Source organism: Pararge aegeria, chromosome 7 (assembly GCF_905163445.1).
Source record: "Pararge aegeria chromosome 7, ilParAegt1.1, whole genome shotgun sequence".
Lineage (NCBI taxonomy): Eukaryota > Metazoa > Arthropoda > Insecta > Lepidoptera > Nymphalidae > Pararge > Pararge aegeria.
This window is the reverse complement of record NC_053186.1, coordinates 4630146-4657233: the sequence shown is the minus strand read 5'-3', so window position 1 is coordinate 4657233 and position 27088 is coordinate 4630146. Positions and strand designations below refer to the sequence as shown.

The window sequence follows — 27088 nt, the reverse complement described above, 5'->3', positions numbered from 1 at the left end:
ATACATTTTGGTATTTATGTATATATTAAAACACTCTTGGCACTATCCCGTTCTCTTGTTGTGTCCTTTCTACAAAGGTTGCCTGTAAGAGATTGCTTGCAGCAATAAGACCGCCTTTGCATGTCTACATTGTTTACTGTATACTTCTTAATATTTCATTTCCGGTGTGTTTTCGTGCAATAAAGTGTTTCTTCTTATGTTATATTTACTATCATCGGTGTTATTTCATAATAACATACCTTACCTTAACACCCCTAAAATAAAGATTATAATTCTCAAACAAAACCGTTATCAATATTGAAGTAATGTTGCTTTAAGCGATTATAGTAAATCGCTTCAAAGCAAACTAAGTGTAATGTCAAATTGTGACAGGTTGAGTGCATAAATAATCTAAAAGTTCTGTACGGTGGAATCTCGACACTTCGCGATAAATTGTGATAAGCTCATGATAGTTGTAAGCATATAATAGAACTCGATCGGAGAAATACTACCGCCCTGCTTATTTCTGTCGCCAAGTAGCATGGTTGTGTAATTACAGCCAAGTAGCATGGTTGTGTTCTTACAGCCAAGTAGCATGGTTGTGTTCTTACAGCCAAGTAGCATGGTTGCTGGTGTAATTACAGGCACGTGAAGCTTTATAGTTGTGCTACTCATAAGGATAATGCCCCAATCACAACGCTGGGCAGGTGGGTTGGTGATCGCAGCACTAGACTTGATTGCGCTGATATCGCTGCTGTCCGACATCGGCATGTCATTTGTGCAAGTCTAGCTAGTTTAGTTTAATGGTTATCCCGCCATTAGTCGGTCGTCAGAGCCTCGTTCGTTAGTTAGCAGGTGGTACCACGAGCAGGTGAGGTTGACATTTGGAATGTCTAGATGAAAGTGCACTCCCTTACCTCCCCCATTAGTTACCAAAGTTGGCGCTGCTTAAAAGAGGCCTATGTCCAGCAGTTGACGCACAATGGCTGTTGATGATGATGAAGCTTTATACCTACGCCTTAGGTTGATAGACAGAGCGGCGCTTTGTAGGACAGGTTCCTTGCATGCCCTAATAAGATTTGCTTTGTTTGTAGGCGATGGTTTTTCATTAACCATCAGGTCGTCCATATATGTCTATATTAATAACCTATAAGTATTTTTTTTTTATTTTATGTAAAGATATACCTAGCTCCCTACAATTTGAATCCAGGACCAACGAGGTACGATGCCAGCACGGCTATCATGGGCAGGAGTCAATTATATCCCCGGGGAAACGATATTATCTTCTCCCACAGCTTTAGCAACTCAACTCTCAGAGCACTGGCGCACAAGTGAAAATAATATCCGAATAATATATGTGTGTGCACACATATATTATTCGGATAATAAATTGGGATAAACTTCTCCTATTCCTACCTGTGATTTAGCAGTCGGGAACGTTAATTATATCCCTTGTTAGGGGGATATCATCGGGGGATATAATTTAATTTTCATCTCCCTCCCGTGCTAGCCCTGCGGGTGGAAATCGATTAGGGTTTTAGGTTAACGCATGTAGGAGACTTACTATGTTATTCTGCATCATTGGTATAACATACCTAGTAAGTCTCCTACATTGTGGAAATTCCACGCCCTTGTTCAACGTTGTTGACTAAGTATGCCCTAAAGTGTGTTTATGAAAAAGGTTTAGGTATAATTAGTCAAAAACAGATTTCAGAGACCCGTGCTCTATAGTGGGTTGTTAAAGGGTCGATCAGGGATTTAGGTTCAAGGTTTGTTTTACTTAACCGGCAAACCCCGCTACCATTTTAGATTGCATCATCACTTAGGTACGACCAGGTGAGATTGCAATCAAGGGGTAACTTGTAGTTAAATTAAAAAAAAAAACAGTTTATCACTTGGTGCCAAGTTTGTTCGTCCTGGTGTTAACTAGCCACGGTGGGAGAAAATTAAGAAATAATTCATCCGGGACCTTGTATTAATAAGACCAAAGTAAATTTTTTAACAGTAAATTCACAACGCTACTCACCCGATCAAACAATAGAATCAAGAATAGAATCAGTAAATCGCAATAGAACCGGAGCTTACTAGCACTGCAGGGCGTCAAACGCGACTGAATATGAGATTGGACTGCGCTTCTTTTTATGTACAGGCTAGGTGCTATATCCTCCTTAAGCCAAAGCGAAGCTAGTTATATTTAAGGGAAGAATATATTCCTTTATTCATACAAACAACTACGGGACTCTACGGATAAATAAAAATAACCATATAGTAATAATAATAATTTCATATCGCATCGCATGTTTTTGAAACGGTGATAGCGCATTGGGTAGCTAGACTTCACTTTCGGGGGGCCGAGTTCGAATCCCAGCCTCTAACTTTTCGAAGTTATGTGTGTTTCAAATAATTAAAATATAACTTGCTTCAGCGGTGAAGGAAAACATCGTGAGGAAACCTTAGAGTTCTACATAATGTTCTCAAAGGTGTGTGGAGTCCACCAATCCGCACTGGGCCAGCGTGGTGGACGACGACATTAACCCCTTCTCATTGTGGGAAGAGAACTGTGGTGTATAGTGGTGTGTAGTGGTGAGATGTGATTATATAGATGATGATGATGATTGCATTTTCGTAAAATTGGCGTTCTTTATCTTAACTGCGCGTACAAAACACCTCATTACCGCCCCTCGGGTGGTATAATAGTTCAATTATACCTTACTTTTTTATGTTGTTGTTGTTTGATTTGTAACCTTCAAAACAGCACCGTACGACAATATTTGTCAATTTTTATTTATCTTTTAGTAAAAGATTGGAATTAAAACCAAAATAATTAAGGGTTCAATAATAAAAATGAATTGTTCGTTTATTAAAGCAACATAGTTTTCTTATATCTATATGTATAATAATAATTACGGAATACATAATGTACCTACATTTTAAATAGATTTCTTTAAGTATTGTTCGTATTCTGTGGTATACACGCGTGAATACTAGGAAGTCGACAGTGGATATGTAACGGCATAAGAGAGCATCATGTCGTCTAACGTGACGGTATACAGGTTGATTTTACTGCCAAGGCGCGCCAATAAATGTTCACAGTATGTACACAATTTATGGTGATAAGTAAAAATAATAAAGCAATTATAAGTTACATCGGATGAATCGTCTGATTGTTACGAATTATAGCTATAAAACATTCAGACTATATCCTTCACCAGTAGGGCTGATATTCGTGGACTATATCATTCACCAGTAGGGCTAATATTTGCGCCAGGATATAATTTGTTTTATGTGGACATTATAGCTCATCTTATCTCGTTTAAAAAGAACGAGAAAAGGTTGCCGTAACCATCTCATTGCGCGCATGTTAACCCTAAGGGATGTAAGGTCTAAGGTAAACTGTATGCAAAATTTCGCCAAGGTCGTTAGTACGGTAACAAACAAACAAAAACTCTTACGTATTTATAATTATTAGCAGGGGTATGGATATTAATGTAAGAAAATTATATCCCATATATATCAGTGGAGAAGGTACCTAACGGGGTGGATAAGGCGCGTCCATCTTAATTCAGCAACAAACTGCGATGGTGTTTCTTTATTTATTTCTTTGTTCTCACACTTTATTGCTTTAGCTTCGGTCGAACGCAGTTTAGATATCATACAGTAGAAGTTATAACTAACCAACTACCCCATTTGCATAGTGGTTGTCATGTTTGGCTGCGGATTACTAGGATTTTTTTGTCTAGATATTTGTATTACATATTGATTTGGAGGTAAATATAATAAAGATGGATCTCAACAAAGATATAATACTCTTTCATAATAACTCAAAATACGCTAACAAACTAATTCACTACATATTATAAAAAATTTAGGCACAAAAAATAATTACGTTATTTTTTGTGCCAAAATTTTTATATACAATGCCTAAATTTTTATATACAATGCCTAAATTTTTATATATAATGGATACAAAAAAAATAATAGAAATAAACTAGTTATTGAGGCGTGCAAAAGCAGTCACTCTGAGAAAACCTTTCCAAACCTTTGTTTCTTAACTGTATGATAGCTAAACTGTGGTTCAGAACTCAAATTAGTTCTTTGGCTTTGCTATTTTTACAAGCATTTAATTCAAGTTTTCATTATATTATTTTATTCTGTTTATAAATAGCCAATTTCAAAGTGAGCGACAAGCATCAAAAAATAAACAAATACACTTTTTCATTTGTAATATATGCTGGATATAATATGTTTATTGAATAAGAACAAATAAAAAAAAAATATCTTGTATATGTCAGTACTGTCCCGGAGATCTAAAGCTTTAGGATGCAAAATAGCTCTATTCGAAATTTCATCAAGATTTTTTTTTCGGTTTTAAATCTGTATCAACAGTTTCTGGGTGCTTTTGACGTGACAACGTCTTATAAATTGGTTTGCCGGGTGACACTTCAAGAAACTGCGTTACGCTCCGCTCACGTTATGCGCTCACAATGAGAGCGAGTGAGAGGCACGCGTCCCTTCCACTCGGGCATGGTTAGCCCGCCTAAGAGCGAGAGAGACAGACATAAAAAGTGAAAGGCACGCGTCCCTTTGTAGTAAACGCTGTTTCATTGTACGCAAATGTATTGCAAGTTATTGTATGTATATTTGTATATAAATACGTATGTATGTGTAAAGGTAAAAATAAAATTTTGTTAATATGAAATTCAGTGCGAGATTCTTTGTATAAATTAATGTTTTAAATATAATTCTTTGTATAAATAAATGTTTTAAATTGTTACTATTATTTCATCCTTCTTCCTACTATACGAATGAATATTCACATTAAAATTATTTTACCACTCAAAGTCGTTGTCACGTAAAACTTTCGCCCGTATACCGACTTTACAGGCAACCAATTTTTTTCGGGGTAAAAAGTATCCTTATTGTATTGTTTTTTTTTTCCACTACAAGATAGCCCTTGACCGCAATCTCACCTGGTAGTAAGTTTAATACAGTCTAACATGGTAACGGGTTACCTTGTTAGGGTTATACCCATGCTGTAAATCGATTGATTTCCATGCGACATCGTACCGGAGCGCCTAATCGCTTGCCGACATGTTTTTGTCAAGTAACTAAACCACGGCAGACATTTATCGTACCTACTTCGCAAATAAAACGGTCCCCGCCGATTGTACTTAAAAACCGTATAATCGCGTAGTGATAAATAAAAATCGTTATAAAGAGGAACCGAGTTATATTATTATTAAACTAATAACAATTAATTATCAATTAAATAATTTACAAGTCTTCATAAGGAGATCCGCATCGTACGTTGTAGAAATGGTCGCATACCTGAAAAAACAAAAGTTACTTATATAAAGATAGATTATTCCGGTTTGAGGCTTCGTCCATGGCCGGTCTAGTAGAAACCCATTTATTAGGGGCGGAGATTAAACAGAGCAATACTTCACAGGATATGCGAAGAACAACTGCAACGTGCCTGTGTCCGTCGACCTAAGTCGTCGTGTTTAAACTCATGTGCCTGTAAATAGACCGGTAACCACGTCCTCTAGACCGGAACACAGAAATGTTCCTTAGCAGCAGAAATAAGTATTGTGGTACTTGGTAGTACCCCGAACGAGCTCTGCCACAAAAAGATCTCATCATATCAACCGATTGACGTGCCCTGCTGAATATAAGTCTTTTGTAGGGAGTTCTGCGATACACGATATTGCGACTGGTCTAAAGTCATGTGTCCACCTTGTCGGGGGTCTACCAACGCTGTGTTTACCGGTGCGAGATCACCATTCCAGCACATTGGGACCCCAACGTCAATCGCTTACATAGCATAAAGCTCTACTACTACTGAAATCATGCTAGTTAAGTTTATTTGTTAGCCCTTTAGAGAATGCGAATCACATATATATATAATATCCAGAAGGCACTGCTGACCCTAAGAATTGCTAGACAGAAAAAGCATGCAAGTAAAAGCTAATATTAACCTGGAATTGTTCGTTGAAAAGGGTACCGTTGGTGCAAAGGTCCGTGCTAACCAAATGTTGATGCCAACAGAAATGATATGCCTGAAATACAAAACAAAGAAGTTTAAACAACAAGGAAAATCAAAGATATATTACGTCCGCTATCCACGAAAACATTGCACCACTTACTTCAGCTCTGGCTGCTAAAGCGGGTAGATGGAGGTCCAAACAGTTTAGTCTTTAATATTTATGGTTTCCTGATGCCTAAGTACTTTCTGGGTTTCTAAGGTTCTGAATATATTTCTGCCCGCTTACACTAACGACGAACTAGGCAATGCCTAAATAAGTATGTTTTTTTTTAATAGACATCACCAGGCATTCGGTTTAGGCGAAAGCTTTAATGAAAACGGGTATTAGACTTGCTACCAGGCAAGCAGAAATGTAAGAGAGTTACTTCGCACAATATTTATACCTGACATCGAATATTCATGTCAGCATAGTACCTCCTCCTTAGAAACTAGAGCGAATGGTTGGTGTTATTTTCAAAACCTTAGCCTTGCTCTTCAAAACTTCTGATTTTCTGGTACTCTAACTCATCATCATCATTATCAACCCATTACCGGCCATAGCCGGGTCTTCCTTTCAGACTGAGAAGGCCGTAGTCCACAAAGCTGGCGAAGTCCAGATTGGTAGACTTCACAAGCCTTTGGGAACGTTATGAAAACTCAGGTTTCTTCACGATGTTTTCCTTTACCGTGACAGTTATATTTTAATGACTTAAATTTAAAATACGCATAACTGTGAAAAGTTAGAGGTGCGAGTCGGGAATCGAACTCGGTCTCCCTGAAAGGGAAGCAAAAGCCATACCCACCAAGCTATCATCGTTTCTATCTTGACTGCTAATGTTCTGAAGAAATTAATAGTAGTTACCAGGTAAGCAGAAAACTTAGAGAGCTACTTCGCGCAATGTAATACCTGACATCCACTTTCCACGTCGGCATAATACCCTCTACTTCGGCCTTGGCAGCTAAAGCGTGTAGGTGGAGGTTTTTCGAACACGGGGTGTAATGGTGGGTCGTGAGGTAAATGCAAAATGTGGTAGTACTCAAAATCCTTCGGGTGCTGACATAATACTGCCGCTGATGCTGAAACAGGTTGACAAACAGTTAGTGGACACTTGATATATGCTTGAACAGCACAGCTTTTTAAGCGACTTCAAAAGGGAGAGTTGACTCCTCAATTCGAATATTTTATTTTATGCTTGTTCGAGCCACAGAATTAAGAACATACAGAATCCTCATTTTGCAATTATTGTATGCAGTGCTTGGGTCAAAAAACAGTGAAAACGCCCAGCGGAATGTTGCTAGCTCACTTTTCCCCATTTTTCCCATTTTATGGTAAACCTTTAGAGCAGTAGAGGTAAAATAATTACTAGAAACTGCAAAATGGGATGAAGTGACTAACCGCCGCGCCTGTTTAAGAAAACCTACTAAAGTGGAGTGGTTTTTAATATTAGTCGTGTACCCACACGGTTTCTGTAATTTCTTAATTTAGTGTTTCTATAACTCCGTCAAATGTAAACGGGTTTTAATTTATTTTTGTTTGTTTAAATTTCTATGAAAGACCCTTTAAAAAAATACTTCCAAATTAGCAATTTTGACAGCTTCCTTTATCCCTTATTACATAAGTAAATACAATAGTTCTGCGCTAATTCAATGTCTGGGCTTTGTATTAGGGTGCAAATAACTATAAATAACTCATGTAATTTTTCACAGTTCTTTTCATAATAAGCCTTGTTGACTAAATGGTTATCCGTATAAAACGATTAAGTAACATTTTCTCGATAGAGTAAAAATTAGAATAGACTAAAATAATATATGCATCGGTTCTTGTTAAGTTTACTTTTTTGTGTTACTAATTTAAACTGTCATTTCCTGGAAGTGTACGTAAAACACTAGGATAAAAATATTAAATTAAATTTTAATTAAAAAATTAGTTTATACTGAACTCGAAAACTCCTAGAAATAATTTTCGGCAGGGTTAAACGCTTGAGGCCACGGCTTAAGCCAACATACCAGACAAGAGAGAAACCTACTAAACCTATAGATTAGAACTATAAATTCCTTAAATGGCCCTACCGAGAATCGAACCCGGGACCGATTAGTGGGAACTAATCAAATGGTAGTATAACTATGTATTCATAATTCACGCCATCGATATAATGCGACAGATTGCTTCCTAATCCTGAGTAAGGGAATAGATTTTTTTCCCCGGAAAAAAAAATAATTAAAAATTAAACATATATAATTTTTCAATTAATTATAATTTTATTCGACTCACCTAATAAAAACACAGCTACTTCTTTAAACATATTTGTAACGTTAATATTGTTAACCTAGTTAATAAATTAGTTTAATAGATAAATAAATAAATTAAGGACACGACCGGTCCGTCTGTAACGATCGACTTAACTAAATCATTTACCTTTTAAAGTTTAGAATGTGGTTAACTAACTCGTGTATCTATAACATCGATATGTGGTCGGCTTTATGCATAATATACAGAGTTCATTAATTAATTATTATTACCTAGTGAAATAAAATAAAAAATCGACTGTCTCATTGGTCTAGACCAATGGTTATCACGTTTTTCCATCTAGTACCTAATTCTTAGTACCAGCCTGGTGAGCCTGGAGTTTGGAAATTGGTGGTGATTCGCCCCCGTGCTTCAGAGCACGTTAAGCTGTCGGTTCCGCGCCTTACCTCTCTCCGGTCGGAACTGCCGTCCCATCGGACTATTAGAATGAGAAAAAGAGAGACTGCGCATGTGTGCTCGTCCGGGGAATCTACGTCTACGTCTATTACTACGTCTATTAACATTGCCGTGTTTCATTGCTTATGACACTTAACATCGCCTTAGGTTGATTGACACAGGGCGTAACTTTGCAAGTCGTGTTTCTTGAATGCCCTACGAAGTGTTGCTCCGCGTAAGTGCGACGGTTTCCCACTCACCATCAGGTGAATTATCTGCTTGTTCTTTATATATTATGACAACGACGAATATGGGGGAGTTGCAATTTAGGATTTTTTGATGTCGGAATTTTGACTCATCTGGCATGATAACATCCCCTACCGTTGCGTAGTGTAGAAGAATGATATAAAAAAATGTCCTTTCGAAATCACAGACAGATATGTCAATTGTATTTATTTGTATATATAGATCTCAATTTTGCATAATACCATTCATAAGAGCAACATATCAATTTTCGCATTGTGAAGGTCATCTTGAGTTAGACCTTAAACATATCGAATACTGTCCTTACAGCTACCCTGACAGTACGCCCAGTTCACACGCCCGAGCATGCTCGACTAGCAAGTTCCATATTATTAGTAATGTTTGTTACTGCCGCCCGATAACCCGCTATTAGTAGAAGTGTCCAATTATACTTACAATCCCTAAAACACTCCCCTCAGAGAGCACCCCACGGCCTCTACATCCAGAACGATCAAATAACTAGTGACATAGCATCTAGAGTAAGGCATCCTGCTTCAACTACCTCCACATCATTCCAAAACACGTCTTCCCGTATTCATTTTCATTTTATCATTGACACCTAAATATCTCAATGCAAAATTTGCGTGGTAAAAGGCGGAGTGTATGAAACCCCTGGTTGTATTTTTCAGATAAGCGAACGGACATATACCTATATATAAACACGTGTATATACCTACCACATAAAACAAGTCGCAGATAGCCGCTGGACGCAAACGATACGAGATCGTTGAATTCGGAACTCTATACAAAAGACCTCTTGACCTTGTCCAGTAGTAGAGAAAACTAATTAATATCATGACCATTTTCACTTGGGTTTCCTCAGTGATAGTTTATTTTTGTCGAACAAGTTTTTAAAAAATTTGATCGGGCATGTTTTTAAATGTGTGTATTTTGTACTATTAATACCGGTGTAGGGTTTACTATTTCAACATACCGATTATTTCACATAACATACATCTGATTAAAACGAATATCTTCATCTGATCAACAATAAGATCAACATCTTCTTCTTCTTCTTCTTCTGGGCAGTTTCCGCACGTAAGCGCTTCGCTTGTTGTACGTGAAATAAGATCAACATAATAGCCGTCATTATTAACATATTACCAGCCCACTACAGGGCACGGGTATACTCTAAGAATAAGAAGTAGTCCACCACGTGAGTACAGTGTGGATTGATAGACTTCAGTTTTCCTCCAGGTGTTTCCTTCACTGTTAAAGAAGTCATATTTAATTGCGTAAAATGCACAAACCTCCGAAATATGAATAATAGGTGCGTGCCGGGTAGCAGGTATTATAACCTTTTAAATTTTTATCCCTCAAAAGCTATCGGCTTGATCGTCTGTGGGATTTTACCACAAACCATACTACAAACCAAAGCATAATCCTGCTAAGCCAGTTCATCATAGAAACCCGTAGTAGAAACCTAAAAAACGCACCCTTTATTTGACGTAGGTAGATGAGAGAAAAATTGAAAAAAAAACTATACGAATTGATAAGGTACCTACGTTAAAAAACTTAATGTCGTTAAACCTCATCTAAGTACCACTACCGTATGATGGCAAGCAAGTAGGTTTTATAGACTTTTATACCAAATCAGTATAGTAGATATCCTCTGCGCGAGAATAAATGGTTTGAAGCGTTATATGGCGGCCATACAGTTCACGCGGCAATTTATAATGAACAGAGTTTACGTGTTTCACAATTTTAACTAAGCTGAATAGTTGAATACCTACCATGCTTCCATGCTATCTAAGACCGAGCTAAGATGGTGGGTTCATCTGGTACCAAAGGTATACCCTACTAACCAAGGTGTGCCGCCCAGACTAACCATTTAGATTCATCACGTTATAGAGATTGCTTTCAAGGACTAAGTTGTAGTTAAATTGACAAAAAAGGTTCTTAAGTTTGGTTTTAAGCATACATTAACTGATACAGATTACATATGTTTAATCCAGCTTACATTGACAACCTGTTGACGCAGTGGGCAGCGACCCTGCTTTCTGCTCCAAGGCCGTGGGTTCGATTCTCACAAAAATGTTTGTATGATGAACATGAATAAAACATATTAACATGTTTATCTGCATATTATAAGTATTTATGTGTATTCATACAAAAATATTCAGCTATCTTAGCACCCATAACACAAGCTACGCTTACTTTGGGGCTAGATGGCGATGTGTTTATTGTCGTAGTATATTTATTATTTATTATCAGGAAAATTAGACAGCTTACCGATGTTGAAACAGCTAGGCTTGTTTATTTCGCATACTTTCACAGTATTATGTCCTATGGGATCTTGCTGTGGGGAAAAGCTGCAGATATTGAAAGTATATTTATACTACAGAAAAGAGCCGTACGATCAATATATAAACTTGGATCACGCGAATCGCTTCGTGAAAAATTTAAAGAAATAGGTATTCTTACAGTAGCTTCGCAATACATTTATAATAATATAGTCTTTGTGAGGCAAAATATTACTCTTTATAAATCAAAAGCTGAAATTAACAATCGACTTACCAGAAACGGTCATAAATTAGTGATATCTGCATATCGTCTGCGAAAGGTGCAGAACTCCTTTGTGGGGTTGAGTATACGCTTTTACAACATGATTCCTAAGGAAATTCTTGACCTACCAATGCATACATTTAAAAAATGTGTAAAAACGCATCTAGTACAGCGAGGTTACTATACATTTCATGAATTCCTCAATGACAAGGTAGAATGGAAGCAGCCAGCCTCGCTCTCATCGCCGCAAGATAGCAAAATGATTGTAAATGTTGATGTTGGAAAAGAGCAACTACTGAGTTTCTTGCCGGCTCTTCTCGGTAGAATCTGCTTTCCGAACCGGTGGTAGAGTCACACAAACATGCATACTTGACGTTTCAAAAGTGCTTATATTAGGCCTACTTGAAATAAATGAATTTTGAATTTTGAATTTTATTATCCAGGGAAAACAATTACCCGTCCTTGTTTATTTTGGGGTTATTCAAAACACTAGCTGAGCCGGAGAACTTCGTACCACCTCAGAAAAATAAGCAGTAGCATAAAGTATAACGCATTTAATTCAGTAAGAATTTAATGCACTTTAATTCAATTAAATAATCGCAGTAGGTAAATAATCGATGACTCGATGAACTATGTTTCCTCAATCTAAATAAGTAAGGTTTGTATAAAAATACGCAATTTTTCAAGATATATACATGTAACTTAGCAACTTAGGACGACAACGTCTTTCACAGGTTCTCCGAGGTATGTGCCCTGTCTACGCTGTTATATTTAAGAAAATAATAGTAAAAAGAGAAGCGGCTGTTGGTAATAAAATTACCTCTCGTTTAAGAGCCTCAATATAACTGTATCGATGTACTATCTAAGTGAATGGTACACGAAAGTATGTACCAATGCGAGGTCATGCATGGATTTTAATTATTTTCTTCATATGCAACGATCAGTCAAGTGTGGGCTACATTATAAGGTCAAATTTCGATTGGAATAGGGTTGTGCTATAATTATTTCTTTTTTAGGATTCCGAACCCGAAGGGTGTACCATACTAATAACGGTAATAATAATCATACTAAAAACCTTTATTAACAATCTTAAAAAATTACATTTCAACTTATTTCTTCTTTGTATTTCGAAAGTAAAAACTGTTTTGGTACAAAATTACGTTTTATGATAGACACCGGTTATTTGATTGTCTTGCTCTCCAGCATAGGCATCCCCAAGCGTTCTCCACAAAGATCTATCTCTCGCTTTCCTCTTCCAAATTGTTCCTGCCACTTTGATGATATCATCTTCCCACCTACGATACTGTCTACCCTTACTTCTCTTTTTTTATCTAGGACACCATTCCATTATCCTTCGCTTCCTGATTGTTGTTAATCTAATTTTATCTTTTAATTTTATGTTTAGTATACCTCTTTCCATTATGTGTTGGCAAACTTCAAGTGATTTAATAGTAACAACGGTAACCTATTAATAAAGCATCCGCAGTCCGTATGTCTGTCTGTTAGCGTTTAATAAAAAAACAGTTTCCTTGGCCGATTCCGGCCATGGTGGTCAAGAGCTAGAGAGATTTTCCAACTATGCGGGATATAATATATACATGTGCACTCCACAAGATTAAAAACATAGTCCACTTTGGTAATGTTTTTCGAACAGGCGGCTAGTCACTTCATTCTAAACGTTTACCATAAAATGAGGAAAGTGGGAAAAGTTTGCGAGCTAATAACATTCCGCGGGTGTGAAGTGAGACACACTGCACTGCCAGCAATAATAACTGAATGAGGATTTTTATGTTTTTAATTCTGTGTTGTATTCTGTACGTTTCTTGATGTAAAACCCATTACCATTAATGCCGGGGTCCGCACCCAGGACCGATGTGATCTCCGATCCGGGTTCTATGGGCGTCTAACAAAGCCAACAAGAGGGGCTTGCCGCGGTGGTTTCTAATTTCGGTATACCCTCTTTAGAGGGGGGAGTCCCACATAACCTCCGTCCTACCCAAGGAACGGAGGTAGCAATAAAGCTCAGGCGTGATCTGCAGTCGAATATAATAATGACTAGACCAACGAGGCAACATGCTATATGACATCGACTATAATGTCCTTATTTGTCCAGATACTTATCTTACTTAACTGTCAGTCTAGGGCCCATATTTGCTGTGATTTTGAAGTCATAGAATAGATACTCCTAGGTGCTAGCATGCCAAGGTTTATCTACTTATACCATCCAGGTACGAGTTCATCGGGTGTGCACACAGTGTGTCAATGCGATTCCAATATAAAATTAAATCAGGAGCCAAGTCAGCTATCTATTTTTTTTATTCCACCACAAGTTAGCCCTCGAGTGTAATCTCACCTCGTGGTAAGTGATGAGGCAATCTAAGAAATTAGCGGGATAACCTGTTAGAGGGTATGGTAATCATACTCTTCGCGACATCGCACCAGAACACTAAATCGCTTAACAGCACGTCTTTGTCGGTAGGGTTTTAACGAGCTACGGCCGAAGCCAGAGAACCACACCAGACTAAAGAAAATTCAGCAATTATAAAATCCCAAATCGCCCCTGCCGGGAATCGAACCCAGGACCTCCTTTACTATAATTCATAGCACTCACCGATGCGTCGTAAAAAAATCGCTATATTTTCGTGTTAGTACTCTTTTGGTATTTTTGCGTGGACAAATTAATAATATCTATTCTGTTTCTATTACTATTCAATAGGTAGAGAGATAAAAGTATCCCATAGAATGTATTTCAAGTAGCTGTCACCGCTACAGCTCAGTGGTTACGACTTCGGCTTCACTTTCGTAGGACAGAGTGCGTAAATTATGTGCGTTTTAAGCAATTAAAATATCACTTACTTAAACGGTTAAGGAAAACATCGTGAGAAAACCTGCATGCCTGCGAGTTTTCCATAATGTTCTCAAAGGTGTGTGGAGCCCACCAATCCGCATCAAATCCTTTTCACTGTGGGAGGAGACCCGCGCCCTATAGTTGGCCGGTAAAGAGTTGTTATTATGAGGATGATGATGATATATTTCTATTGCCGCAACAACGAGTAATATATATAAAATAAGGGTAAAAATTGGTATTTTTGTTCGATCTCAAAAACGATAATACAATTATTAGTTAAGTTAGTTGTTTAGTTTATTTTGTTAGTTAAGTTGTTTCTTTTTATTTTTAACTAGCCGTTACCCTTTCGATCGCTACATCATAATACCAATCTTACTTAGAATATAAATAATAATACGTTTTACATAATAGATACATGAATTATATAAAAACAATATTTTAGCGATTCTTTGTTACTGTCATAATGCCATAATGGTGGAGCCATCTGCCAGGCTTGGCGGAAGTGCTTTGAATAGGTTGTTTCAAATATTAGCGCATGGACAGACTGATTCGTGAGGAAGGTTTTAGTTTATAATTAATAAAGACTTTCTCTAATTCTTATAACTGGAAACGGAAATTGGTGGAGGCCTCTGCTCAGTGGCGTGCACTTAATACGTGCACAAAAGCGCTGCCTACCCTAAAATTTTCATAAAACTGGCAACAGAGGAGGATTTTTCCATTTTATGCCAATTTACTTCTTTATTCTTATTTTTAAATTTACTACCTCCAAAATTTCGTGCACGCCACTGCCTCTGCTCAGCTTGGCAGGAATGCGTCAAAAACGAATGTAGAAACGAATAATAAGCGCATTCAAAGAAAAAAAAATAACAAACATTTCAGCCTAATTAAAAATCGAACAGAATAAAATAAAACCTTATTTTTCTTTTTAAAAACTAAACTACTACTAGCACAGCCCTAAGTGTGGGTCAAATCATATGATTGTAAGGTCAATTTTAGAAAACATACGTTAGTTCAAAACAACTTTCAGACAAAACTGGTTTAAATGTTTTTTTGATTCCACTACAAGTAAGGCATAACTGCAATCTCACCTGATGCTAAGTTATGATGCACGGTATGTCGTATGACAGTTACATTAAACTCATATCATTAATGAATTTCTCAGCAGTATCGTAGCGGCACGCTAAATCGCTTGGCGATTCGTCTTTGTCGATAGATTGGAACTAGCCGTGACCGAGGCCACCCATCAAACAAAATGGCAAAGGCATCAAAACAAAAAAAAAGTTGAAATCTAAAAATAGACTACATACTTTTAAGAAAAATGTGATGTTAAACTTGCACGTGCCTCGTTTGTCTAGTGGGTAGCAAGTTTAACTACGATTCACAAGGTTCGACTAGTCAGACCAAAAAATGTGAGGTATCCGTTTTCCAGTTAAAAAATGCTGCCAGCCCGGAGTTAGGAAATTGGCTGTGTGCTACCCCGTGGAGAACCGTCGTTGATCCTGGTTACTATCACTTTCATATGTTAACAAACGTTGAAGCCCACCAACCCGCTTTAGAGCGTGGGCCAGCTAAAGTGTTTCAAGTAAAAACCGTGTGTGTACTTATGTACACACGTTAGAAGTTATATTTCTTTGGCATGACAAGATAAAAATGTTTTCAAAAATTGTATCTTACGCCTTATTCTTCGTTTGTAGATAAAACGACACTAACAATACCTTAAATTGTTGAAAGTCAACTGTCAAACCATTTTTAGAAAAACTAAAATGTGTGACGGTGTGCGCGCGCTCCTTGAAAATTTACTCTCACCATTTTTCTCTAACGCGCCAAAAGAAGTATAAAAATCAAGTCACCTTTAATCTTAGATCAAATCTTAGATAGATAATATTCATTATTGATCATACGACTCCAACCTCCAGTGACATACCCATGTCGATCTGTATCTCGATATTATAATTATTAATATCAGTGACTACCGACCTCTATTGTCACAGGGTAGTGGTACATAAGTAGAGTATAAGATTTTGAGTCTTAATAATAAATTATAAATTAATTAGCAAAAACAATTTTTAAAATTGAATTTTAATTATGAGATAGATTAGGCTTTGCATTGCAGAAGTTCATATAATAAACGACCACCAGATTTTGAATATTTTTAACAATTATAGTAATACGCAAGCTCTGTGGTCATATCTGTTGTGTTATTTGAACCCAAACGGAGTAACTTCTCAGCTTAATCCTGTAGCAGCGGTTCACTGCAACATGCGCTTATTTTAGGCGACTTACTTTGGCATCCCGGACCGGACCGGATTTCTCAGCTATAACCAAACAATACGTCTATGCGTTTACCTTTAATTGACTCCTTTTTAGTCTTAAGATCCGATATAAGAAATGTATACCCTCATCTGTTACAAACTATAAGTGATAAGAAATAATTATAGATAATAAACGCAGGTTGCCTAATCAAATCGCATAAGGATAGTATTTTTTATTTGACGTGACAACGTCTTATAATTCGATGGATCCGGCTGCACGCACGAAAAAACATGACGCATGCGGCGTTACCTCGTTCTGAGGCGTTCCATTCAAGGCTTGAAGTGCAAGCGAGAGCGCGGAACGAGCGACAAAGAGGCACAGTCGGCCTCCGCGTTCGACATCTGTCTCTCTCCTACTTGAGTGAGTGATGCGTCCGCGTGGACAGCTTCTATACAATAATACATTTACATGTTTTCGGCAAGGATGAAGTGCAGTGAAAAGTGAATGTGGTGTCAATTGTTTATAGCAACGATAATATCTATCAAACAAATAAAATTAAAAGTTTCTTTTGAAAAATGCAACCATTCCATCAGTATTTTCTTACGACGTTGTCACGTTCAACTATCGTCAGTAAGCCGACTTTACATACAACTAATTTTTTAATTAAATTTATGAAATCAACTGCCTAATCTACCCTCATAGGTTATTTAAAAAAATTTACACCAATAGAGAGAACATACCCTGCAGAATTGGAAAAGTAAAGGTTGCCTTGTTCCCCTGTGCATAACTGTGGGGTTAACAGGTATAAGCAGGTGAGTACCTAAATGTTATCGATATACTCTCATCAATTATTTTATTATATGTCATATATATATAAAACTTGGTGCAATCATGGTTGCATTGATTTTAGGTGTTAGTTTTAAACGCGTGTACCATTTTTTTAAACTTATTAGAGAAGTAGATTTCATAAATTTGATTAAAAAATATATCATTTAATATTATCCGTACGCGATTTGACTAGGCAACCTATTCGCAATATGTCAATGCATTTATTAACTATGGATTATTTCTTATCACTTTTAAATAACAGATGAGGGTATATATATCTTATACCGGATCTCCGGTCCAGTAGTTTATTTTTGAATTTGGTCTTAAAGGAAAATATTTTATAACTTTTGGTACTGAATTAACATACACTTTAAAGTTATAGGTGCTTCTTTTGGTGGGTTATGAAAATTAGAAAAGTGTGGTTTTTTCCAAATGGAACGTGAATAAGTTTATTTATTTTCTGAATTTATTTGCGTCATCTAGGCCTGCTTAATAAGCTAAAACCCAGGGCAGCGAAGGCAGCTAAAATTACAAATGTGTATGTGTTATCTGTGCAATTGAAAAATGACACTTGACAGCGCTTGTCCTTGTCATAAGTGACATCTGTCATTTCCCATAGTACATTTTGCGTTTAGTAATTTGTATAGTAAAGTAAATATATTTCAAGTTTAATTATAATGCCCTTAATCATTATTTGTGGAACACCAGTAAGTGGTAAAACATCAAGAACTACAGAATTAAAACAGTTTTTCGAAAATGTGCATAACAAAAACGTAGAAATCGTATCAGAAGACGAAGCCATTATAAAGTTGGGTTATGAGAAAAACTCCACGTATTTAGACTCTCAAAAGGAGAAAAGGGTAAGAGGTTACCTTAAATCGGAAGTTATACGTCTGATTGGCAAGGATAACGTTGTCATTTTGGATGGAAGCAATTACATAAAAGGTTTATTTTTGTTTACATTACCAAACACAATAACTGCCTCATTAGTCAAGTGGTTAGCATGTTCAACTACGGATCATGAGGTCCCGAGGTCATTGATTCCAAGTCCAAGTCTATCCCATCCCAGTATCTTGCAGAGTATGTTAAGCCCTCAGTCTAGTTTGTAATTATGGTAATGATAATGAATCTCATGTTAATAACCACTGAAAAGGTCTGATCTGTATAGGAGCATTGAGCAGTGTTTTTGTTTTCATAGTGATAATTGACGGATCAAGCAGATGGTAAGTGGAAACACATTGCCTATAAACAGGGCATGCAAGGAGCAATTCTTTCAATATGGCATTCTGTGGCCATCAACCTGAGGCAGAGAGAGAGGTGTTAAGCCTCATGTTCCTATAACTACAACAGCAACAGAACTTTTCAGACCGGAACACAGCATTGCAACAATGCTGCTTTGCTACAGAAAAAAGCATGGCAATCCAGCTTCATCAGACAAGCTCTGTCACAAAATGCTCTACTACTACTTAAACTGATTTATATACTATCCTATTAAAGAGGAGAATGAATGGACTGATGCTGATAAAGCTATAAATATAATCATAAGGTATCCAATTTATCTTTGCCCCACAATAAAAATATTTTTCAACCTCCAGACTGGTATTGAAGATTTCTTAAAAAAAACCCTCAATTAACTCACCAAGACTTTATGAATGAGTGTTTTGCTAAGAATTCATGATTGAACTTTCAGGTTACCGCTATGAGCTGTATTGTGCTTCAAAAGCATCAAAATCAACACAGTGCACCATATACACAATACGTAATCAACAAGAGGCATGGGATGACAACATAAGAAGGATAGAGGCAAATGAAAGTAAACCAAATGACAACCCTGATTTAAATAAGCAACCGTACACTGAGGAAGTGTTTAATGCTCTTACCAAATTAAGGTTCGCTTTTGATGTGATATAAGTATTATATATGTTTTTTAAACTGGTCAAGTGTCATGAAACGAGCAGTGTAGGATTCTATAACAGAGTCCCAATTTTCTTACTAATATTATGAATGTGAAAGAGTGTCTGCTTGTTTATTTGTAGGGCCATATAACTTTCTGAGCTCTAATTTAAGTTTTATAAAATATAACCATTTAACAGTAACATTCTATGCAATGATATTGGTTAGGACTTTGGCCATATTTTCGGGGCTTGTACCCCGAGCATACCTCTTAGCTGCTCAGAATTATTTGCATTTTAAGCAATTAAATATCAAGGAAAACATACATACCAGAGAGTTCTCCATAATTTTATCCAGGCATTTGATGTCCGCTAATGTAATACTTGGCTAACATGGTGGACTACAGCCTTAACCCTGCTCATTCTGAGAGGATACCTGTGCACTGAGTTGGCCAGTAATAGGTTGATAATCATAAACCATTAAAAGAGATTGTAACATATTGGGCTAAGAAAGGGTGTGCAGCGAGGAATGCAGGGTCTCTCCTTACTGCCTGCAATGGCTTAGCTTTAGTTAGCGGACCATAGTAAGAAGACTCATTATGTTTAAGCTATTTTGCATCTAGGATAAAAATATTTTACATTTTGCAGGTTTGAAGAGCCAAACTCCAACAACAGATGGGACAGTCCCCTATTCACAGTGCAGACAACTAGTCAGTTGGATCTTGACGCAGTATACAAAGTCCTGTTTGAGAAGAAACCTCCACCACCCAATATGAGCACACAGAATGTAAGAATTTATTTTATTCTATTTTAATAAAGTTTAAATACAAAAATATTTATGAAACTGAAACTGCTGAAACTCAGTATTTTCGAACCCAACATGTCACACTTATGTGAACAAGTGTACTATATTATTAGAAAACCAGTTGCGCCCACAGATTTATGTCTTAATTGTACATACAAAAAAGAAAACCAAATCTAAAAGGAATTAATTGCAAAATTGACGATCCTATGAGGTTTTTCCCGTGCTAGCTTTCGCTAGGACACTATTGGCCTCATTATTTTAATAGTATACCTTAATCTTAAAACTTGTAGAAACCCAAGAAAAATTCTTGAACAAAAGTTACTAATTATTAAAATACTTTAATACCACATCTGCATAGGTGTATAGGTCTATCTTTGTGATGTATTTCTTTTATTTTCAGCCTCCACTCAGCTCAACAAACTTCCTATACGAAATAGACAAAGTGACGCAGGCGATATCAAAACAAATCCTAGACTCAAAACAGTTAAATCTAGACATAATTAAGTTCCCAGAATACCCAGGCTGTGTGTTAGAAGTTGGTTTCATACAATCAGTTAATCCTCAGAAATTGTTAAGGCTCAGAAGACAGTTCCTGACTTATGCAAAGATGAGCCATTCAAATGAAGAAGCGAATAAAATAGGACGATTTTATATCCAATATTTGAATAAAACTTTAACAGATTAAATTAAATTTTTCTCTTACCGGATGTCATAAGTGTCATGCCGGCTTTCAGTGCAAGAAATGGGTGTGGTTCCAATACCTAAGTGTCTCTAACGACTTGCATGCCTCTAACAACATAACGCAACTTCCTTGCATAACGCGTGATTTCTAGCAGTTAGTTCCTGCAGCATAGAGTGTTAAGAAACTTTGTCCCGAAAACATATCTGCTATTAACTAGAAAAGATTTGGCTAACGCTACACAAGCTTTATAGATCTCGGCCTAAGAATACTAAGTTCTCTCAAGTTGCCACTCTAGCATAGGCTTGTAGAAATAATCTCGTTTTTTTTACCGATGATATTAATATCGAGTATCGAAAATTTAATAACATATATTTCCAAAAGCCACCACTTAATTGCCACTGACAAACTACCGTAACCTATTCTTAAAAAAGATTACTTGGTTTTGTCTATTCTCACCAATATATCTTCTTTTTTATATTTAATATATCAATATTTCTTGTGTGCGTGGGTACATACCCACATACATCGGTCCAGCCATCTAGAAGGAGTTCAGTGACATCACTGAACTCCTTCTAGATGGCTGGACCGATTTGAATGAATTTTTCGATATGCGTTTGGGTGACACCCTGGATGGTTTAGATTCACAATTCAGCCCGACAGATGGCGCTGGGGTCAGCTAGAACATATATATAATATTTTTAGTATCTATACTTTTTGGCCCTCCCAATTGGCCAATGTGTATCAGTCACCAGAGCTGCACGGCCTATGCTAAGCTACCAGTCTCGTACCTAGTTCTATGGATTTATCACGTAGAGATACTTCGCGAGCATAGCTCTCTCCATCGCCAGTTATATTACTCAAACTTATATGCCGGATGAAAAATAAAAGATGCTAGTACTTTGTTAATGTATATTAAAATAATTAGAATGTATCTTCTAGCTCTGGCTTCCTGCAGACGAAAAATACTGAATTGTACTCGTGTTGCATCATCGAATTGGGATTCTGTGCGTATTTCGTTTTAACGCCAGTCTTTTCTTTCTGTAAATAAACAGATAATAAATTATTTAGAAAAAAAAAAGAGTTAACATGACCGTCTATGCCAAGCCTAAAACTGTAAATGAAAAATTGTAAAAGTGGCCTTAAGATTATAATCCCTTTTTTTTCTGATGTAGTTACAAAGGGCAAAAATCACGTCGACAGGCTACCTAACTGGTGAAGGGAATAAATTATCTTACCCGAATCTCAAATCCGACGTCTGTTATTATGTCTAATAATACATCATATGGAGGCTCAATACTGATTTCGTTTGGCATATCACTGTAAATAAATAAAAAGTATTTAATTCCAATAAAGTAATTGCCATTTATCTTGATATTATATTATAAAAAAGGTACAGCTTAACTACAAAGGTACAAGTCATCTGCAAAAACATAATGGTACAACTTATCTTCAAGCATTCAAGCATGAAGTTGATCTACTGAAGGACAATTGTACTACAAAAGTCAGAATTAAATACAAGAGTACGACTTATCTATAGTACAAGAGTACAACTCACCTATAATGGTACAGCAGTGGTCCCAGGTTGATCCAGAAACCGCCCGGCCTCAGTATAGCGTATATCCTCTCAATGTATTCAATAACATTCGGCGCACAGTCGATAAAAAAACAGGTCGCCACGCAGTACCATTCGTCTAATTCTGTATATACCTGTAAGACAATAAGTATATTATTTGAAATAAATACATTATACACCACCCGGGTCCGTCCGGGATTCTTGCTGCCTAAAATCGGGTGCTCCCTCGTCAGGTGGCTTAAGCATAATGCACCCTACTGTACTGTGTATAGTGTGTATACTGTGTGCTTGTAAGGACACCTTGAAAAAGTTCCCAAAGTGGAGGTCGCTCGTCAGGTGGCTTTGGTATTGATGCGTGCTTCCAAGGAGTTGCAGTACCTTGAGGAAGTCCCCGGCGGCGATGGAGAAGTGCGACTGTCTCGTCGTCGGGGGCACGTCTGGGAACGTAGCTGCCTGGATCTGGTGCTCGCTCGTCAGGTGGTTGACGTATTGGTGCACCCAGGGGTACACTGTGTGTTTATTTGCCTATAACAAAGTATTTAGTTTTGATGTAAAACATCCATATTATACAAGCGGACCCCAGCGCCATCTGTCGGGCTAATTTGTGAATCTAAACCATCCAGGGTGCCACCCAAACATATACCAAAAAATTCATTCAAGTCGGTCCAGCCGTCTAGGAGGAGTTCAGGAGGAGTTCATACACACGCACACAAGAAATATATATTTAAGATATAAATTCTTAGAAGTAAGACTAACAATGTATCTATAAAAAGTTTCGCAAACAATTAATTAGTATTGCGGTATCGCACTGGACCATAATTTTTTATTTTACGAACGTGCTGTCAAAATGTAGCTGTAGTACGGTGGAGTTTTTTAATCTGAGGTTTCAGCGTTTCGTTACTCGCAAACGATATTCGATTTTAAACATATAAATGTAGTACTAAGAGTAGAACGTAAAAGGAAGGAGAGCATCTTTATTATATATAGCTATCTGGTATGTTTTATTTAACTTATACAGGGTAAAAAAAAAATATTATAGCTTTCGGCCTATAGTTGTTTACATTAAAACTTAACTATTCAATATTTGACATAGATTCTCTGCCTCTGCCAATATAGCGCGCGAACCAATAATTGCAAGCTCGCAATGGTTTGCCAACAGCGACGGTGGACTATGGACACGGTTGCACAGTGTAATGTCACTTTACAGAAATAAAATGATTCATTCATATTTTTTAGGGAAGTAAATGAATTCTGAATTTTCAAAACAGTCTTAAAACAAAAGTTGTCAGTTTGAATGATAGGAACTACAGCTTTCTGATATTTTTTATTAAACCTTATACAGTATACTAACCTCTGGACATTTATTGAGTATAAAGTGGCTAGCAAACAGCATGAAGAGAGAAAATTCGTTGCCTTGACAACAATAGCCTTTCGCCGCGATTTCCCACGCCAGTCTGCCGAGTCCAGCTCCTGGAACCAGGACTTTGATGTGGGAACGATCGCTGAGAACAAAATGTACCACTTTAACCTGCATTTCAACATGTTGCATGATGCATCAGTTTATCTAATAGGTGAGACAAACACTATTCCTATTACCATAAAAAACTATTCATATTGTATTGCTTAAAAGTTATTTAGGTTGACAATTAAATTAATAGTAAAATTTATAGAAACCAAACCCTAGAAGGGTTAAATAGGGGAAAAAGTTTATTTTAAAATAAATGCTTAACTCACTAAGGTTGGTGTGTATTGTGTACAATAGCGGAAGAAACTTTTTATGGGATAACATTCGCATCGTATTTATTACCTCTATTTTATAATCTGTAATGCCAATTTGAGTATGATCAAATAATGGTTTTTACACAATGATAACCTGTCATGCATTATCATTTCGTCCACAGCTGGACATAGGTCTTTTGTAGGCAGTTCCACAATCAATGATCCTGGGCCGATTGCCTGAAGCGGCTACCAGCAAGTTGCCTGATTTCATCTTTCCACCTTGTTGGGGGCCGACCTACGCTGCGTTTACCGGTCCGGGATCGCCATTCCAGCACCTTAAGACCCCAACGTACATCGGTTCTCGAAGCTATGTACCCTGCCCATTGCCACTTCAGCTTCGCGACTCGCATACCCATTGTCATATCAACAAAAATTTTATTGTTTACTGAAAATATATTGTTTATGTCAAGCCAAACTCGAACTTTCCTCAACCCAACACCAGTCACAACACAATGTCAATTAAGATTATATTCTTTTTTATAACTTGGTACTCTTTATTTGATTTCTCTTTAATCAGATTTAGGTAATTTATGTCTTCTTAAAAAAAGTTGGCAACCTTAATTACCTATGACAATTGCTGATTAAAGAAGTTAAAATTGTGTTTATACCACAGACATCAAAAGTATATATATTGAATACTTTCAGCTTTAAGATGATACAATAATATTTGCTCTAATCCCCCCTCAAATATCACATTCTATTTTTATGAATGCAACAAGTCTTCAAGGGATATAAGTACACATTATAAATATAGTTTTAATTTATGTTTATAGGGAAATCTCAATTCCACTGTCTTGAGGCTCTTGGTGACCAGAGGCTCCCAACAGCTTGTTTCAGGCGGTCCACCAAGTTTATGTTACTTTAACCTAAAATAAGATTGGGATGTGACACTTGTGCAAAACTTTAAGGTGCATTTGGTATGTACCTGAATTTTTCAACTGGATACCTATAGTCCAATTCATCTAATATAGGTTTGTAGCACTGTTCCCTTTCGGCTGCACCTGCCTCGCTCCAATCTCTGACTATGTTTTTCAGAACTGATTGTACCTGGAATAAAAAAAAAGGAAATTAAGTGTATGTATGTTGCTTTCACTGTTGATATACTATTTACGATAATTTAAGTTTTGTAAATAAATCAATAAATAAAAAATTTCTTGTCCAACTTTTTCTTATCACAATATAACAGATAGCCTATAACAGTACACGGCTGGACTACAGGCCTCTAACAATGGTTGGGTTTTGCATAATTCTGGGCGGGCTTAGTGATCCCTTCGTCTGGGAAGTATACAACGGGTTCCCCGGACGTCCAATAAAGCCAACGAAAGGGACATGCCGTGGTGGTTTTTAGTTTGGGTAAACAAGTCCCACATAACCTCTGTCCTGCCCAAAAGGACAGAAGTAGCCATAAAGCTTTTCCACCACAACAAAAAAAAAAAAAAAAAAGGCTTAGTGATCCCAATAGATGTTATTAGTAACACAGTTACAATATTATCTCACCTTTTCAACATCATGCTGCATTTTGTGCTGAGTCTGCGATGGTATCTCACAATTGTTATAATTACAGCCAAAGCTCTCTGTCCCATTGGTCATTAAATCAATACTGTGATCTACATTTTCAAACATTGTATCTACATCCTTTATAATTAGATGTACAATACTGTTGTTTGCATCTAGGCATCTCTTGAACTCTGTAAGGTAGTTTCTGTATTTTTCAAGACGTTTATGGTGTTTTGCCGGTAGCATTGAGATTATGTTTTCGGATTTATGTATTCTGTCGAGACTGCATAATCTGTAAAAAAAATAGTAATTCATAATCAAGGATTCAAGACTTATTACCAGGTGGGAGTGCAGTTTCAGACCCTTGTAATGGAATTAAGATAAACCCAGGGAAATATTTACAGTAACCAAGCAAAATGTAAACAAAACTTGAATAGGCATCAACAAAACAGACTAGCCTAGTATGGAAACCATTGAAAATTGGTTTTATGGAATAAACATGTAAGATAGTTTTTTTTTTATTCCCTGTAAGCACTAGCCTACAATTTCACCTGATAAATGATGATGCAGTCTAAGATGGTATCAGGCTAATCGGTTAGGTGTACAGCAGATATATTAAAGTCAAACTCTGGTTTCTAAATGACATCTTACCGGGACGCTAAATCGCTTTGCGGCACGTCTTTTTCGGTAGGAGGATGCTAACTAGCTACGGCTTAAGCTTTCCACCAGACCGGAACATTCAGAAATTATAAATTCCTAAATTGCCCCTACCGAACGCGGCCTACGCGGGACCTCTACTCATAAATCCACAAGACACTGCACCAGGTCGTCGAAGAGACCTGTATGTATTTCTTATTTTTTAATTATTACCAAGATGTCATTGCCATATAGTAAAAAATGCTCAGTGCTCACTGCTGCATCAAAATTATAAATAATTACATTTAAATTTGATCTATGCCGCTGTTGCTAGGTAGCATTTTTACGCTTTCAACTGGTTGATACAGCAAGTTATAAAAACTTTTCAAGCCCACAGTAGTTAATGCGAAGTGTTGCAGTAGTTATATCAACTTGTTCAACTTACTTGTAATACTTAAAAGCGTTAACTACAGCTCTGAAATGGGCGCGCTCCTTCGCCTCGTCGATTTCTTCTGCAGGGGCAATGGAGGACATTTTATGTTTAAAATAATGCAGTGAGATAATCTTTTGGTAATCGAGAAAAACAGCAGCAACCGCTTCGAGTGCTTCAGAAAAAAAAAACTAATTTAATTCAGGACAACAAATTAGAAACAAAGAAAAATGAAGAAGCCTGACGAGCGCCTTCCTCGGAACCCATTTGTTTGTTTGACATTTGATTGGACATAAAAAAAAAAAAATCATAATTTCCTTTTTGTTGTTGTTTCTTTTTCTATTCGACCATCTCAGGCAAGGATCAAAGG

The 27088-nt window shown here is 36.9% G+C and overlaps 3 protein-coding genes across 3 annotated transcripts; 1 reads left to right on the top strand and 2 right to left on the bottom strand.

The window, feature by feature from the left end:
• Positions 1-5214: 5214 nt before the first annotated feature.
• LOC120625286 (U-scoloptoxin(01)-Cw1a-like) lies at positions 5215-8408 on the bottom strand. The gene is made up of 4 exons (XM_039892306.1): positions 8277-8408; positions 6912-7081; positions 5958-6038; positions 5215-5307 (listed from the first exon to the last, which is right to left on the bottom strand). The coding sequence occupies exons 1-4, from the start codon at positions 8305-8307 to the stop codon at positions 5254-5256; spliced, it is 336 nt and encodes a 111-aa protein (XP_039748240.1). The 5' UTR covers positions 8308-8408; the 3' UTR covers positions 5215-5253.
• A 9622-nt stretch (positions 8409-18030) lies between these two features.
• LOC120625091 (protein KTI12 homolog) lies at positions 18031-21263 on the top strand. The gene is made up of 4 exons (XM_039892014.1): positions 18031-18369; positions 19115-19313; positions 19965-20103; positions 20522-21263. The coding sequence occupies exons 1-4, from the start codon at positions 18102-18104 to the stop codon at positions 20804-20806; spliced, it is 891 nt and encodes a 296-aa protein (XP_039747948.1). The 5' UTR covers positions 18031-18101; the 3' UTR covers positions 20807-21263.
• Positions 21264-21698: 435 nt separating this feature from the next.
• Positions 21699-26985, bottom strand: LOC120625336 (carnosine N-methyltransferase). Its single transcript, XM_039892371.1, has 8 exons — positions 26734-26985; positions 25653-25944; positions 25081-25202; positions 23728-23878; positions 22755-22901; positions 22359-22510; positions 22039-22120; positions 21699-21841 (listed from the first exon to the last, which is right to left on the bottom strand). Exons 1-8 carry the CDS (start codon positions 26820-26822, stop codon positions 21725-21727), a joined length of 1152 nt encoding a protein of 383 aa, XP_039748305.1. The 5' UTR covers positions 26823-26985; the 3' UTR covers positions 21699-21724.
• Between the last annotated feature and the right edge of the window lie 103 nt (positions 26986-27088).

Excerpts from the sequence above, each read along its gene's own strand:
- LOC120625286 (XM_039892306.1), bottom strand. The coding sequence starts at position 8,307 with ATGTTTAAAGAAGTAGCTGTGTTTTTATTAG. Across the intron at positions 6,039-6,911 it reads ACGTGGAAAGTGGATGTCAG|GCATATCATTTCTGTTGGCA; the intron begins GTATTACATTGC and ends TTTGTATTTCAG. Across the intron at positions 5,308-5,957 it reads TTTTCAACGAACAATTCCAG|GTATGCGACCATTTCTACAA; the intron begins GTTAATATTAGC and ends TTGTTTTTTCAG.
- LOC120625091 (XM_039892014.1), top strand. The coding sequence starts at position 18,102 with ATGCCCTTAATCATTATTTGTGGAACACCAGTAAGTGGTAAAACATCA. Across the intron at positions 18,370-19,114 it reads TGGAAGCAATTACATAAAAG|GTTACCGCTATGAGCTGTAT; the intron begins GTTTATTTTTGT and ends TTGAACTTTCAG. Across the intron at positions 19,314-19,964 it reads AATGCTCTTACCAAATTAAG|GTTTGAAGAGCCAAACTCCA; the intron begins GTTCGCTTTTGA and ends TACATTTTGCAG.
- LOC120625336 (XM_039892371.1), bottom strand. The coding sequence starts at position 26,822 with ATGTCCTCCATTGCCCCTGCAGAAGAAATCGACGAGGCGAAGGAGCGC. Across the intron at positions 25,203-25,652 it reads TGCAGCATGATGTTGAAAAG|GTACAATCAGTTCTGAAAAA; the intron begins GTGAGATAATAT and ends TTTTTATTCCAG. Across the intron at positions 22,511-22,754 it reads CCGCCGGGGACTTCCTCAAG|GTATATACAGAATTAGACGA; the intron begins GTACTGCAACTC and ends ATTGTCTTACAG.